The sequence below is a fragment of the Vigna angularis genome, chromosome 1 (assembly GCF_016808095.1).
Source record: "Vigna angularis cultivar LongXiaoDou No.4 chromosome 1, ASM1680809v1, whole genome shotgun sequence".
In the NCBI taxonomy this organism is placed as follows: domain Eukaryota; kingdom Viridiplantae; phylum Streptophyta; class Magnoliopsida; order Fabales; family Fabaceae; genus Vigna; species Vigna angularis.
The window spans coordinates 54,117,311-54,131,257 of record NC_068970.1 but is presented as its reverse complement, the minus strand read 5'-3'; the positions used below and the strand labels follow the sequence as shown (position 1 = coordinate 54,131,257).

The window sequence follows — 13,947 nt, the reverse complement described above, 5'->3', positions numbered from 1 at the left end:
AACTGACATTTATTTTCAGGATCTCTTTCCACTATCTCTGTTAATCATACTTTTATTTCTGTAGGAATTGCTTTTTGCCTGTATTAAGGATGTTCAAATGAATCTACTGCAAAGTTTGGATAGGCAATGTCTTTCCTTGCTAATATCATCCTTACAAATTGACAACCAATTGCGCTTTACTCCATATCCAGTATTGTTATCCTTCGATGGTGGATATAGATCTGGCCAAGTTGATAATTTGAAATCTAGGGATGATGGTACAAGAACAAGAATCGAAAATTTAAGTCAAATGAGCAGCTCTTCTGTTCCTGTGTTATGCCTAGAAATATCAAAGTGGAGGAAGAAAGACATTTCATTTATTTCATATGAATACGTAAAATTGAGGTTCCTCTTTTCTAACTTTGTTGCATCTTTGCATTTTACTGTTGCTGCTTTTGATTTTTTGTTGATGTACTTTGAAGTCAATTCTTATGTATTATGCTTAATTCTTGCAGGATTGAAGATTTCCGTCTTGAGATTGAACAAGAAGTCATATTGAGCTTGTTTGAATTTTTCACAAATGTCTGTTCAGTGCTGAAATATGGAATAATGCCATCTTCAGATCACTATGATGGGGCATCATTAGAGAATTCATCCTCATTTGTTCAAACTAGTGAGAAATTCAGATTAAGTGCCGATCAATGTCGTCCAACAATTGCTCCGATGTTCAGTGGAAAACATAAAAGGATTGCATCTTTGCCTTCCATTGTTCCAATTGGAGCCCCATGGCAGGAAATCTATCTGTTGGCCAGAACCCAGAAGAAAATTTATATTGAAGTGCTTGAAGTAGCACCAATCAAGTTGACTTTAAGGTCACTAGCTCATTTTAGGTTTTTTTTCAACTGCAGTATTCAGTTTCTACGTGTACTATTTCTGAAACAATGATACAAATTATACAAATGCAGTTTTTCTAGTGCCCCATGGATGCTTCGAAATAGGATCCTGTCACCCAAGGAATTTCTCATCCATGTAAGTAGAAATCCATTTTTCTTTTGGAAGTAATATTGCACTGGTAGAGTACCAATGAAAGTCGAGGTCTTTAGGAAAAGTCTAGGAATATATGACTAAAGTAATTCTTATTAGTTTTGGGCAATGCTTTCCCCTGGCCACTAAGAAATGTCTAGTTCTGCAAACATGTACCAAATATTTAGTCCTGGGCATGGGGGAGGATGTTGGACATATAAAGTGGTTTATTTTTTAACAGCTTATTTTTAATAATTACAGAGAGGTCTTATGGCTCTTGCTGATGTTGAGGGAGCACATATTTATTTGAAGGATTTGATCATTTCACATCATATGGCTAGTTTGGAATCCATTCAGGAGATTCTGATTAGGCATTACAACCGCCAACTACTTCATGAGACTTACAAGGTATAAAAATGATTTATATTTCAAAATCGTGTATCTTCATTATTCAGGTTAGAAATGCTAATTATGCATGAATTCCCGAAATCAATAAAATCTTGTCAATTATCTGTTGAGTTTTGTAGCTTGTTCGTTCTTTCTACTCATTTATATCGTGTATTGATAAATTTGAATTGGGATTGAAACTTTTTTGTTGAAATATTTTACTCTGCTTCGATTGGAATGATTAATATCCTTATAATTGAATTGTAAGATTTCAAGGAAACATACGGAGCTAATCTTTGTTAAATTATTACTTACTACTATGGCTTAATGTATTGCATTAAACAATCCAGTTTCATATCTGTATAACACGATGTTCCACTGTTTGGTAAATTTGAAGTTGTTTGGTTCGGCTGGTGTCATTGGTAATCCCCTGGGCTTTGCACGGAGCATGGGCCTTGGCATTAGAGATTTCTTGTCTGTGCCTGCAAAGAGCATTGTGAGGGTAAATGTCTTATATGCTGCCCCTTTTTATTTACTTATGATATTCTTGCATAACAAACTATTTTAGCACTATTGGATCAATTTACAGAGCCCCACTGGACTTATCATGGGCATGGCTCAAGGCACCACTAGTCTTTTAAGCAACACAGTGTATGCTATTAGTGATGCAGCTTCTCAATTCAGTAAAGCTGCACGCAAGGTGTTTCTTGGTTTGAATTAATCAATGTTTGACTTGTAAGATTTAGTGATTTACTTTCTTGTAATCACTGCTAGCCTATTTTGTCTAGGGTATTGTTGCAATTACGTACGATGACCAAGCAGTTTCAAGGATGGAAAAACACCAGACAACTGTAGCTTCTGACAGTAAAGGTGTAATTAATGAAGTTTTAGAGGTATGTCAATAATTTCATGTTTAATCCTTCGCAAAAATGTGTTGTCCATTATCTTATCTCTCCACCTAACCTCTCATACTTGTACTGAAGTTCTTCAAGATATACTCCACTACCTCCTGGAATTAACCTATTTAAGTTCCACTCGCCTGAATCGAGTAAGTGTGTGTGTGAACCCTAAAAATATTAATAAAGGCAATATTAACTTATATTTTCAATTAAAATAAATGAAAAATTAAATACAATCCTATTCAATTAAAATAAATTAAAAAATTAAATTAATTTTTTATTATAATTTTCTGTTATAAAAATATAACAAACAAATTTGTATTTTGATTAAAATTACATATTAAATAAATATTTAAATATATTTATATTATTTAGATTACATGCTGAATAGAAATCAAAATTATGCATTAAAAATTAATGGTACAAATATATCTTATTATTTATTATATAATTATCTATTAAAAGTAATTAATATTTTAAATAAATAAAATTTATATCATTAAAAAAATAAATTATTAAAATATAATTAAATATTAAAGAAGTTAATAATTTTAATAAATTCGCAATATTATATTAAATTTTTATATTAAATTATTATATATATGTCCATTATAGTGTTAATGTTATCAATAGGTATATCCAAATATATTTAATTAGAATATTATTATAATTAAATTTAAAAATAATTATAATGTAACTATATCATATATATATATATAAAAAAGAAAGTATGATCTTTCGTGAAGGTAAACTTTTGTTTTCTGTCCATTTCTGAGTAAGGAAGATTTTCATTTTCATACCACTCAAAATAGTTATTAAATACCTATTGCGAAGAGGAAAGAGAGAGAATTTTGCAGAAGAGATATATTAAGGATTTCCTATGAAAGGCTAATATCAAGAGTAAGTGGATTCCTATTCTCTATCCATATATAGTATGAGCAAAATGTAAAAGCATATCTTGGATTTGGTGGGATTATGTTTCTGGATTTCTTAATAGAGGATTTTCAGAGATTGATTTGCTCTACATTGTAATAGGTTTGTTTCATAATGAATTTTTGCTTTGGTCCCCTTCTTTTTTTTCTGTTTTTTTTTTCTTCTATAATATTTTGCCGTGCTTCAAATGATTTATGGTGTCAACATAGTTGGGATGACAAACAACATAGTGATCAATATCTACCATCTTTAGTATAAACAGTGGGAAGAAACCAATTTGCAATTTCTCTAATATCGAACATGAATAAAATTTGAAGAAAAAACTCAAATACACCTATTTCCCTTTAGAAAAGTCCAAAATTATAAACAAAAAATATGAGCTTGATATCACTTTGCCAAAATTCAATTTGAAATGTTCATATTATAATTGAAATGGAGAAACAATAAAACTAAAGCCTTTTATCAGCTACTAGCAAGAGCCATTTTATTTTTAGTGTGCTGCTTATCCTAACCACCATCTCTTTGTAATTGAGTTTAGACTTAATTTAATCTTATAAAACCAGTCTGAAAGGTTTGTATTTACTTATAATTTGTAATTTAGTTATATCTCTAGTTTAACTTTTGTAATTTGGCTATATTTCTTGTTGACATGAAATTTTTGATACATTTTCTTATGTTGAGAACTGGATATTTCTAACATGAAACTAGATATGATTGTAGATAATTTGGTTACTGTTTCGATGACGCGATAAATGTAACAAACTTCTTTAGTGTAACTTATTATACCATCTAAAAACTCTGGGTTTGGAGGGTTGAGTAATCGTACAATACAAATTATATGTATAAACATTTTAACTTAATGTAAGAAAGTGTGACACTTGTTATACGTATCATCTTCTGCCTGTGCAATTTTGATATTCTGCATTTCCACTACTATATCTATTCCTTTTTCCATGTACTCTTCTTGTTGTTATTGTTCTTAATGTTATTTATCTGAAATATTTTTTATAAGATTTTATTATTGATGTTTCTGCTCACCTATGTTGTTGATAGGGACTTACTGGTCTTCTCCAGTTTCCTGTAACAGGAGCTGAGAGGCATGGTCTTCCTGGTGTCCTCTCTGGTGAATCAATTTGAATGAGTTGTTTACAAGTTCCTTAAACATTTCAAGTAACATTAAGAATTGCCTGTAGCAATTGTTGCTTGAGATGGATTATTCTCTGTGCTTGGCTACTGACCGTGTTTTCTTTTTCTTCTTTTTCTATTGAAGGAGTTGCATTAGGGATTACAGGACTTGTGGCTAAACCTGCAGCTAGTATACTTGAAGTAACGGGAAAAACTGCTCTCAGTATTAGAAACCGTAGTAAACCCAGCCAATTAAGACCTCAACATTATAGGGTTCGGCTTCGAAGGCCACTGTGCCATGAATATCCACTAAAACCTTATTCGTGGGAAGAAGCAGTTGGAACATCCGTCCTTGTGGAAGCTGATGATGGTTTGAAGTTTAAAGATGAGAAATTAGTGCATTGCAAAGGCCTTAAAGAAGCTGGTAAATTTGTTGTCTTAACAGAAAGATTTGTACTGATTGTTTTCAGTGCAAGTTTGATAAACTTAGGCAAGCCTGAATTTTGTGGCGTCCCTGTTGATTTGGAGTGGATAATTGAATGGGAGATTGGATTGGAGAATATAATACATGTGGACTGTAGTGAAGAGGTTGTACACATAGTTGGTAGCAGACCAGAGTCCTTATTGAGGCAAAATCAGCATTCTCCCAAGGGAGGTAGTGGTGGCAGAACAAGATCCGTACGTTGGAACCAATATGCCACTCATCTTCCATTTCCTCAGACAAACTTGGAACTGGCAACTAAGGAAGATGCAGCCAATTTGTTACAGATTTTATTGTCTGCTATCGAAAAAGAGAAAGGTAAAGCATGGGACTGTGGGCGTATTCTGCATCGTGCTAGAATGAAATAGGTTTAAGTTTAGTTATGTTTGTATTATGGAAATATAGTTTCTACCACTACAATGCAAATCTAGATTGGCAGGCCTCTATAAATTGGAATCACCAAGCTTTCTGGCTTTGGGGAGGAAATAAGATCAGCACTTACATATCGCATTTCAAAGATGTATACATTTCTTTGCGGCTCTTTACGGTATTAGGTTCAGAGTACCTTACCTACCTACATGGATGTGAAGAGAGGTAAATTTTAATGTAGAAAATCAAAGCATTGAGCAGACAACTTAGTATGTTTTGTCCGAGTTATGCATTTGTATAGAAAATAATTGTGTATATTTTGTCCTTGCCATTTTTTTCGGCGATGTTAATATTACCAACCATTGCGTAAATATTATTGTTTTGATTTTTCTTGTGTAAGAAGATTTGTGCTTAGCTACTATTGACCGTTGTTGTGACGATTGTGATCACATGTTGGTAGTTATTGACGCAACATTTTAAAGTTAAGATAAATATATATTCATAGTAATTGTGTTTGTTATATTACTAATATTTATCCAGTAAACCTTACAAAATAAACAATAATTATATATATAAACAATGTTATTAATAATATTATAAATATATTATTTTTATTGTTTATACCATATAACATAATATATAATACATAGTATTTTCAGAATCATTTGTATATGAACATCCATTTTTAGAACTTGATTGATGGAGAATGATGCAATGCAATAAAATTGAAATCTCAGAGAAAAAAAAAAGATATATTCAAAATAAAATATAATACTTTATTTAAAGAAGAATGTGAACTTTGAATATTTTTGTCAACAATTTAAACGTTGAAATAAAATTCACATCAAATATATTCATAAATTATCCTAAACACAAACATAACATTGAAAAAAAAACGTTACATCATATCAATATGAATCAATAAGAATAAAAATTAAAACAATAGAAGTTATAAAAAAAATTGAACTCCTTACACAGATTATAACAATATAATTTGAAATAAAATTACAAAAAAAATTACAAATTAGCAAAGTGAAATTATTAATGAAAAAAAATTAAAACTATTACACATGTATTGGTACAGATAAATTTTTGGTTCCAATATCACACATGCACAAGGTATTCATGCAAGGAGTGAAGTGCAAAAAGTTGAAATTAGACTCGTGATTTCAAAATTTATTAATTCTATTATCACTCAAACATACTCAAACTATATCTCTAATCATTTATCTTTAACCCATTTTAATTTTAGGTTTAAATGTCCTCATATTTGTATGAGAATCTCAGTTGGGTTCTCATATTTGTAACTGTCTCAATTAGGTCATAATATTTGTAAAATTGAGTCAATTTTACCCTATCCATTAACAAAAGTAAAATGCATCAAATTCAATTGACAAGCACGAAAATGAAAAAGAATCGAAAGCAGTTAACATTATGCAGTTAACATTGTTCCTGCTCTTGGTGTGAGGAGTGAGTGAAAAATTTTCTGGTCAAAATTTGAACACACATGCAAACCCAATTAATAGCTATTTCTTATACTTATAGTTGTATTCGGGTAGTGTGGGTTTTGAATCAGATTTTCCCAAATTGGGGCTGCGCGATTCTAGGATTTCCTCGTGATTGGCGTTTTGAATCTATGTGCAAGTTTAGAATGGAGGCGCCGACGAAGTTCTGCGACCAGTAGCTGGCAACCGACGACGAGGTCCGTGGGGGATTGACCAGATCTGGATGAGCTTTGTGAGGATGGATTAGGAACAAATTCAGGAATAAATTTTCACACGTCAAAAGTTCTTAATTAAAAAAAATTCACCTAATAAAACACTTTTATATCAGTTTGCACCATGTCAGCTCAAGTTAACGCCGACAACTTAACGAATAGGGTAAAATTGACTCAATTTTACAAATATTAGAACCAATTAAGACAGTTACAAATATGATGACTCACTTGAAATTTTCATACAAATATGAGATCATCCAAGAGTTTAAACCTTAATTTTAATAATATATATAATATCTCTAATCTTTTATCTTCAGTCTATTTAAATTTAAATATTCACTTAATGTGTACGTAAATTTTTCATATCTCCAATAATATTTTATGTGAAATCTTGGTATATTTTCTCCTAGTTAAGCATTTGTATATAAAAAAATTATGTATATTTTTCTGTTTTCATTTTGTTATTCACTTGATAAATAATAACTATAAATAAATAAAAATAATGTTATAAACACATTATTAATAAAATAAAAAAAAATTAATATGTGGTTATCAATCCCTTACAAATAAAATAATAATAATAAATAATAAAATATATAAATAATAAAAGTTAAAAATTGTACAATTATAATTGAAAAAAATTTAATTAAATCGTAATATTTAATCTTCAAATATTTATTTATAATTAAAGTTCAATCTCCATCAAAATAAAATTGTATTTGTCAGTTTTTTCTCAAATAGTTTTACACATTTTGCATACTAATCAAATATTTTGTTCTTGTTACAATACGTTTTAAATATATGAAATCACTCTTAGATAATTTAATTGAATTGAAATATTTCAGAAGGTTAAAATATAAAAAAAAAATAATATAGTAATTTTAAAATAAAATTAAAATCACGTTAATTTGAATTTAGCAGTGTTTCCGAGGGATTGTTTCCTTTTTGTAGCAAACACGTTTGAGTTGAAGAATCTTAGAAAGGTTGTTAAGTATCAGGAGTGATTCAAATATTCAAGGAAATATTGGCTAGGGTTGTTGAGTACCAGGAGTGGTGTTAATACTCAAAGGAAAGCTCGGCTAGGGTTGTTGAGTACCAAAAGTAGTGAGAATACTCAAAGGAAATCTCAGCTAGGGTTGCTGAGTACCAGGAGTGGTGCTAATACTCATTTGTAATCTGTGAAAATTATAGTGGAACCCTAGAGGAGATTGGACGTAGCTTAGTTTAAGCGAACTAGTATAAAATCATTTGTGCAATTATCTCTTCTCTAGTTTAAACGATTCTCTTACAAAGACATGCAGTTGCACTTTATTTCATAACACAAGAATCTTCCAAGCTAAATGATCATTTTTTCACAAAGGAAATTCTTACAAAACGCTATAGTATATATTCTGAATAGCACATCAAAAATTACTATTGTTCATACATATTTATCAAGTCAAGTGTTTAAGCATTTAAAGGAAAATTTCAAGAGCTCGACAACGTGCTATATCAAGAGGGTTGCGAAAAGTTTTCCATTAACACTATTCATCCCCTCTTTTAGTGTTTTTTAGGTACTTCATCCTTGCCTCTGTTACCTCATTCTCCTCTCCCTAATCCTTTCTCTCCATCCCTTTTAATGTTTATCAAATAAAGGGGAGAATAGAGAAAGAGTAGACGCGTCAACATCTAGGAGCATGTATTCAAGGGGAGTACACCAGAAGTTAGGATAATATAGAATCAGGGGGAGTTTCTCCCGATTCTTAGGGTTCATCTTAGGAGTCCATATTTACATTTAATTTGTTTTGTGTTAATAAAATCTTGTCATGTAATCTATTTTCTGTTAATAAAATCTTGTTGGTTGTTGTTTATTCTTTAATTTTTGTTGATTGTTGTTTATCTTGTTGCTAGTTGTTTATTCTTTTAATTTTTGTCAATTGTTGTTTATCTTTTCTTATGCTTACATGTTATTTGTTGTTTAATGTGTTATAATTTTTATATACGCCATATTGTTTTTCAACTGCATTCACTAACCACATGCAAAAGATAAAAACAATAAAAGACGTAAAACACACAAAAATTAAAACTAAATGCTAAACTAAGAAAGATTATATCATTTAAATGTGTATTTGTTAAACATAAAAAAGGGGGAGATTGTTAAGACAAAATCGTCTATGCGCCAAAATGTTGTCATGTTTTAAAGTTTAATCAAATAACATTAAAACGGGATAATAATCTGAAAACAACTTAGGGTGAAAACACAAGACCTAGAACCTGAATCCCCAAACAAAGAAAACCTACACAAAAACTTAGAACTACAATCCATAATATAGAAAAGCTTAGGAAAACACTTAGGATCTTAGGTAATAGAAAAACATCTAGGTTAAAACACCTAGACGCATGGCTAAATGCTATTGTTCCTAAAGCGTCTAAGAGAGTTAATGTTAAACGCTTAATTTTATCATACCTAAAAGAGGTATTCAACATAACTCTCGAAAACAAAACAGTCAAGACGATGTCTCTGAAAAAAACACATTAAAAGACATTAAATATTAAAATATAAAAAGAAAGCTTAAACAAGTTAAACGCTATCTGTTTAAGAAGAGACAAAATCCAAAGAAGCGTTTACTTGACTAAACGATACCATGAGCTTAAACAATACTTTGTCCAACGATGAAGTCTCTTTACAACGCTTGGTATCTTTAGAAAATAGCTTAATTGTAAAATGCTACCTAACGATAGAAAATCAAAAAACACTTTTTTGTTCTGAGAGAGTATGAAATGAAATTAAATGCTCAACGTTCAAAAACAACAAAAGTGATAAGAAAAAACATATATGCTACATGAATAACTTACTCCACTCTTTGCAGATAAGTTATTCTACACGCATCCACAAAGCTACAAATCAAATATTAAAAGTGGATATTAGAGAAAAAGGACATATTCACAGGAGTACTCAAAGGAAATCTCAACTAGGGTTGTTGAGTACCAGGAGTGGCGCGAATACTCAAAGGAAATCCGACTAGGGTTGCTGAGTGCTAGGAATCATGCTAATACTTAGAGACAAGGAGTGGTGTGAATACTCATTTGTAATCGTGTGAAGATTATAATGGAACCATCTACGAAGGAGACTGGACATAGCTCAATTGGAGCGAATTAGCATAAAAACACTTGTACAATTATCTCTTCTCTTATCTCAACGATCCTGTTACAGAAACCTTCAATTGCGCTTTACTTCTGATAACTTTTTTGGCAAGTATACCAAATCGTTCCAAGTAATATAGAGTAAGTTCAAAGTATCGTTCTCCCAAGGGACTTGTGCAACACATGACAATTCTTCCTTTTATAACTCAATTAGACATCAAAGTGTACAAAAAAACACAAAAAAACTATTTTTGGTATTTTATCAAACAGTTGGTGTGCAAGGAATTTATATTTAAAAGAAACTTCGTTGGAATTGGGTTTCATGAATCATATGAATATAAAACTCTATTCAATATTTCATTACTTCATTCAAACATTCACATCAAGGCATACTAGTCCTAATTCCTTAGCAACTAGTTCTAAAATAATATTAAAATGATAATCCCTTAGTCAATTTAATATACAATTTGCATTAAGTCTGATGTTAAGAATGACCAAGTTATTGAGTCTATCCCTAGATCCCAAATCACTTAAGTGCTCTATCTACGTTCGTTCATGTTCAAAGTTACTTTCCAGTAATCAAAGACATTCAAATAACATTATATTTTCATACAATGATAATAAATTCAAGAAAGAGCATATGAACGAACAACGATATATTGAGCAGGAAAATTACAGTGACTTCATTACATCCAATCCCAACGAAAGAGAAATTTAACTACTCCTAGTTATCTAAAACGTACACATTTGAAGCAATCCCTTGCAACAATGGTGTCTTGATGCCTTGAAGTAGTCTCCGGAAGTTCCTGAAATGTTTTCGTTTCTTTTTTTTGTTCGAAACTTCTATCTGAAGATCCTGTTTCTGTCGCTCTGTCACGTCTTTTAAAGCCACTTAAATTCATTAATTCACTCAGCGCACATGTACTGGTGCGCTATGCGAATTTTTTTAACTGCTGCACTTTAATTGATGTTATTCGCTCAGCGCACAGGTACTGGTGCACTATGCGACTTTTCTTCTTCTGGTAATGCGAATTTTGGCTTTCGCTTTGCGAAAATTGGTTAACAGTCTAAATAATACACCATTTCCTGTACAATATTTTACATAACAATCTACTACCTATTACAACTTTTCAATGAGGAACAACATGAATAATTACAAGATTGAGCTCATTTATAAGTATAAAAACAACTCTTTTTCACACTTATCAACTCCCCCAAACTTGAACTATTTCATGCCCTCATGAAATCACATAAGAAAATGAACATCACAACAGACATTTGACATTTTGATTAAATGACTCTGCACATCAGAATAATCATATGCATTCCCAAAGATTTCAAACAAGTATGACATGGTGCATCACTCACAAAATCATAGGTGCATAGAATATGAACAACCAGATCAGCATTTATCATTACTCACACTCAAGTGTTTGTCCTCACATGACATTAGAATTGACACAGAACTTCATTAGCTTTTGCATTTCATTTGATTCACACACTTCACACACTATTGGTTAAGTCCAAAGGTTAAGGCTTGGCTTAGTTAGAAAAAGAATCATGGTTTTTCTTGGATTCAAAGACACCAATTAAGAAGAGAACAACTTCAATTCCCAATCCAGTACTCAAATCCCAAAATATATCATTTATCACATACCATTTTCTTTCACTACTCAACCTTCTTTTTCATTTTGAGCTTTTTTTTTATCATATTTTCTTTTATTGATCTTTTCTTCCCACAAACTTGAATTCAACCTTAACCTCTTTTAAAGCATAATACATGTTCTCTTCTAAGGTGTAAGGTAGGATATCATCTAATAGGCTCAAGGTGGAAGGAAAACATTTTCAAGGCTCAAAAGGGTTCACAAATGTATCATGATGTGTTAAGGTTGGCTGTTTGACCAAGTAGCTGTATAATCAATATCAAACAATGCCTCTCTCATCCTTAACCACACAAGTGTGTATGTATGTAGAATCACAATCATGCAAAAGTAAACTTCATATCTAGAAAACTCATCATATTTCTTATTCTCAACACATGCTCTCAACACTCAACAGATCTGGTCATACATACTCACACACAGATAAAAATATATGAAGTACATTGCAACCGCAGTCATATGTGTTATCATTTTCAAGAATCACATCAACTTAATCAAGACAATGCATAACCATTAAATCAAAAAGTCACATGTCTTTACAACTAACACATAGTTCAAAACATATTACAAAACATAAATAACATAACTAAACATTGAAGATAACTCCATCTGCACCTGCATAATCATCATCTGCATATAAATCACTTGCAAAAAGTAACATATAGAGAAGTGAAATAGAAAAATAAAATAAAAACACAAACAAAGAAATAAGGAAAAGAAGAAAAAAAAATTGCAGAACGTGGTGAGCACACCAACCAAACAACAATTCCAATATGCAAAATGATTGAAATGGATTTCCTAAATAACCTCACTCAGATCCCTCTTGTTGCAAGATCACTTAGTACTCCCCTTTCAGGTGTTGAAATCCCATCCCTAGGATCTTCCCACAACTAGAAACATCTGTAGACTGCATAAAAGAAATTCAAACAAAAGAGACATACAATTGGCAAAGAATTCCACTTTCCTTGTTTTCTGAAGTTAGAACACTCAGATCCCTCTTGTTGTGCCTACCTAAGTATGACAAACCCTCACCCAATCCCTTGGTGTAAGAAGTCCATCAAACTTGCCTTAAGTTCCAAAACAGTGAATCCAAACACACAACCCCATCCCTGGTGATTTGCACATTTGGTTTGATTTAGTTAGTTCCGCTACTGAAATCTCATTCCTAAGAACTTTCAATAACAACATCAGGCTCTAAAGCGTACCCCAAGACAGGCATTAAGTTCAAACTAAATCAATGGAAAATCTTAAAAAACTAAAGCCAACTGCATACACAACAACATTAAAAAGGAAAATTCACAACAAAGTCTAAAAGAGTCATAAATGCCCAAATTACCTTGTGTTGGAACACAAGTCCCCGGCAACAGCGCCAAAAACTTGATAACTTTTTGGCAAGTATACCAAATCGTTCCAAGTAATATAGAGTAAGTTCAAAGTATCGCTCTCCCAAGGGACTTGTGCAACACATGACAATTCTTCCTTTTATAACTCAATTAGACATCAAAGTGTACAAAAAAACACAAAAAAACTATTTTTGGTATTTTATCAAACAGTTGGTGTGCAAGGAATTTATATTTAAAAGAAACTTCATTGGAATTGGGTTTCATGAATCATATGAATATAAAACTCTGTTCAATATTTCATTACTTCATTCAAACATTCACATCAAGGCATATTAGTCCTAATTCCTTAGCAACTAGTTCTAAATTAATATATTAAAATGATAATCCCTTAGTCAATTTAATATACAATTTGCATTAAGTCCGATGTTAAGAATGATCAAGTTATTGAGTCTATCCCTAGATCCCAAATCACTTAAGTGCTCTATCTACGTTCGTTCATGTTCAAAGTTACTTTCCAGTAATCAAAGACATTCAAATAACATTATATTTTCATACAATGATAATAAATTCAAGAAAGAGCATATGAACGAACAACGATATATTGAGTAAGAAAATTACAGTGAGTTCATTACATCCAATCCCAACGAAAGAGAAATTTAACTACTCCTAGTCATCTAAAACGTACACATTTGAAGCAATCCCTTGCAGCAATGGTGTCTTGATGCCTTCAAGTAGTCTCTGGAAGTTCCTAAAATGTTTTTGTTTCTTTCTTTTGTTCGGAACTTCTATCCGAAGATCCTGTTTCTGTCGCTCTGTCATGTCTTTTAAAGCCACTTAAATTCATTAATTCGCTCAGCGCACATGTACTGGTGCGCTATGCGAATTTTCTTAACTGCTGCACTTTAAC

The 13,947-nt window shown here is 31.4% G+C and overlaps 1 protein-coding gene across 1 annotated transcript in view; it reads left to right on the top strand.

The window, feature by feature from the left end:
- Window positions 1-5,583, top strand: part of LOC108341238 (uncharacterized) — a 68,096-nt gene extending 62,513 nt beyond the window's left edge. Inside the window, exons 39-47 of the mRNA XM_017578934.2 lie at window positions 65-384; window positions 495-851; window positions 945-1,008; window positions 1,264-1,410; window positions 1,787-1,891; window positions 1,979-2,089; window positions 2,178-2,282; window positions 4,275-4,344; window positions 4,492-5,583. Of these exons, the coding sequence (XP_017434423.1) occupies window positions 65-384; window positions 495-851; window positions 945-1,008; window positions 1,264-1,410; window positions 1,787-1,891; window positions 1,979-2,089; window positions 2,178-2,282; window positions 4,275-4,344; window positions 4,492-5,195 (1,983 nt within the window). The 3' untranslated portion in view covers window positions 5,196-5,583. The remainder of the gene's footprint in view (window positions 1-64; window positions 385-494; window positions 852-944; window positions 1,009-1,263; window positions 1,411-1,786; window positions 1,892-1,978; window positions 2,090-2,177; window positions 2,283-4,274; window positions 4,345-4,491) is intronic.
- Window positions 5,584-13,947: the final 8,364 nt, after the last annotated feature.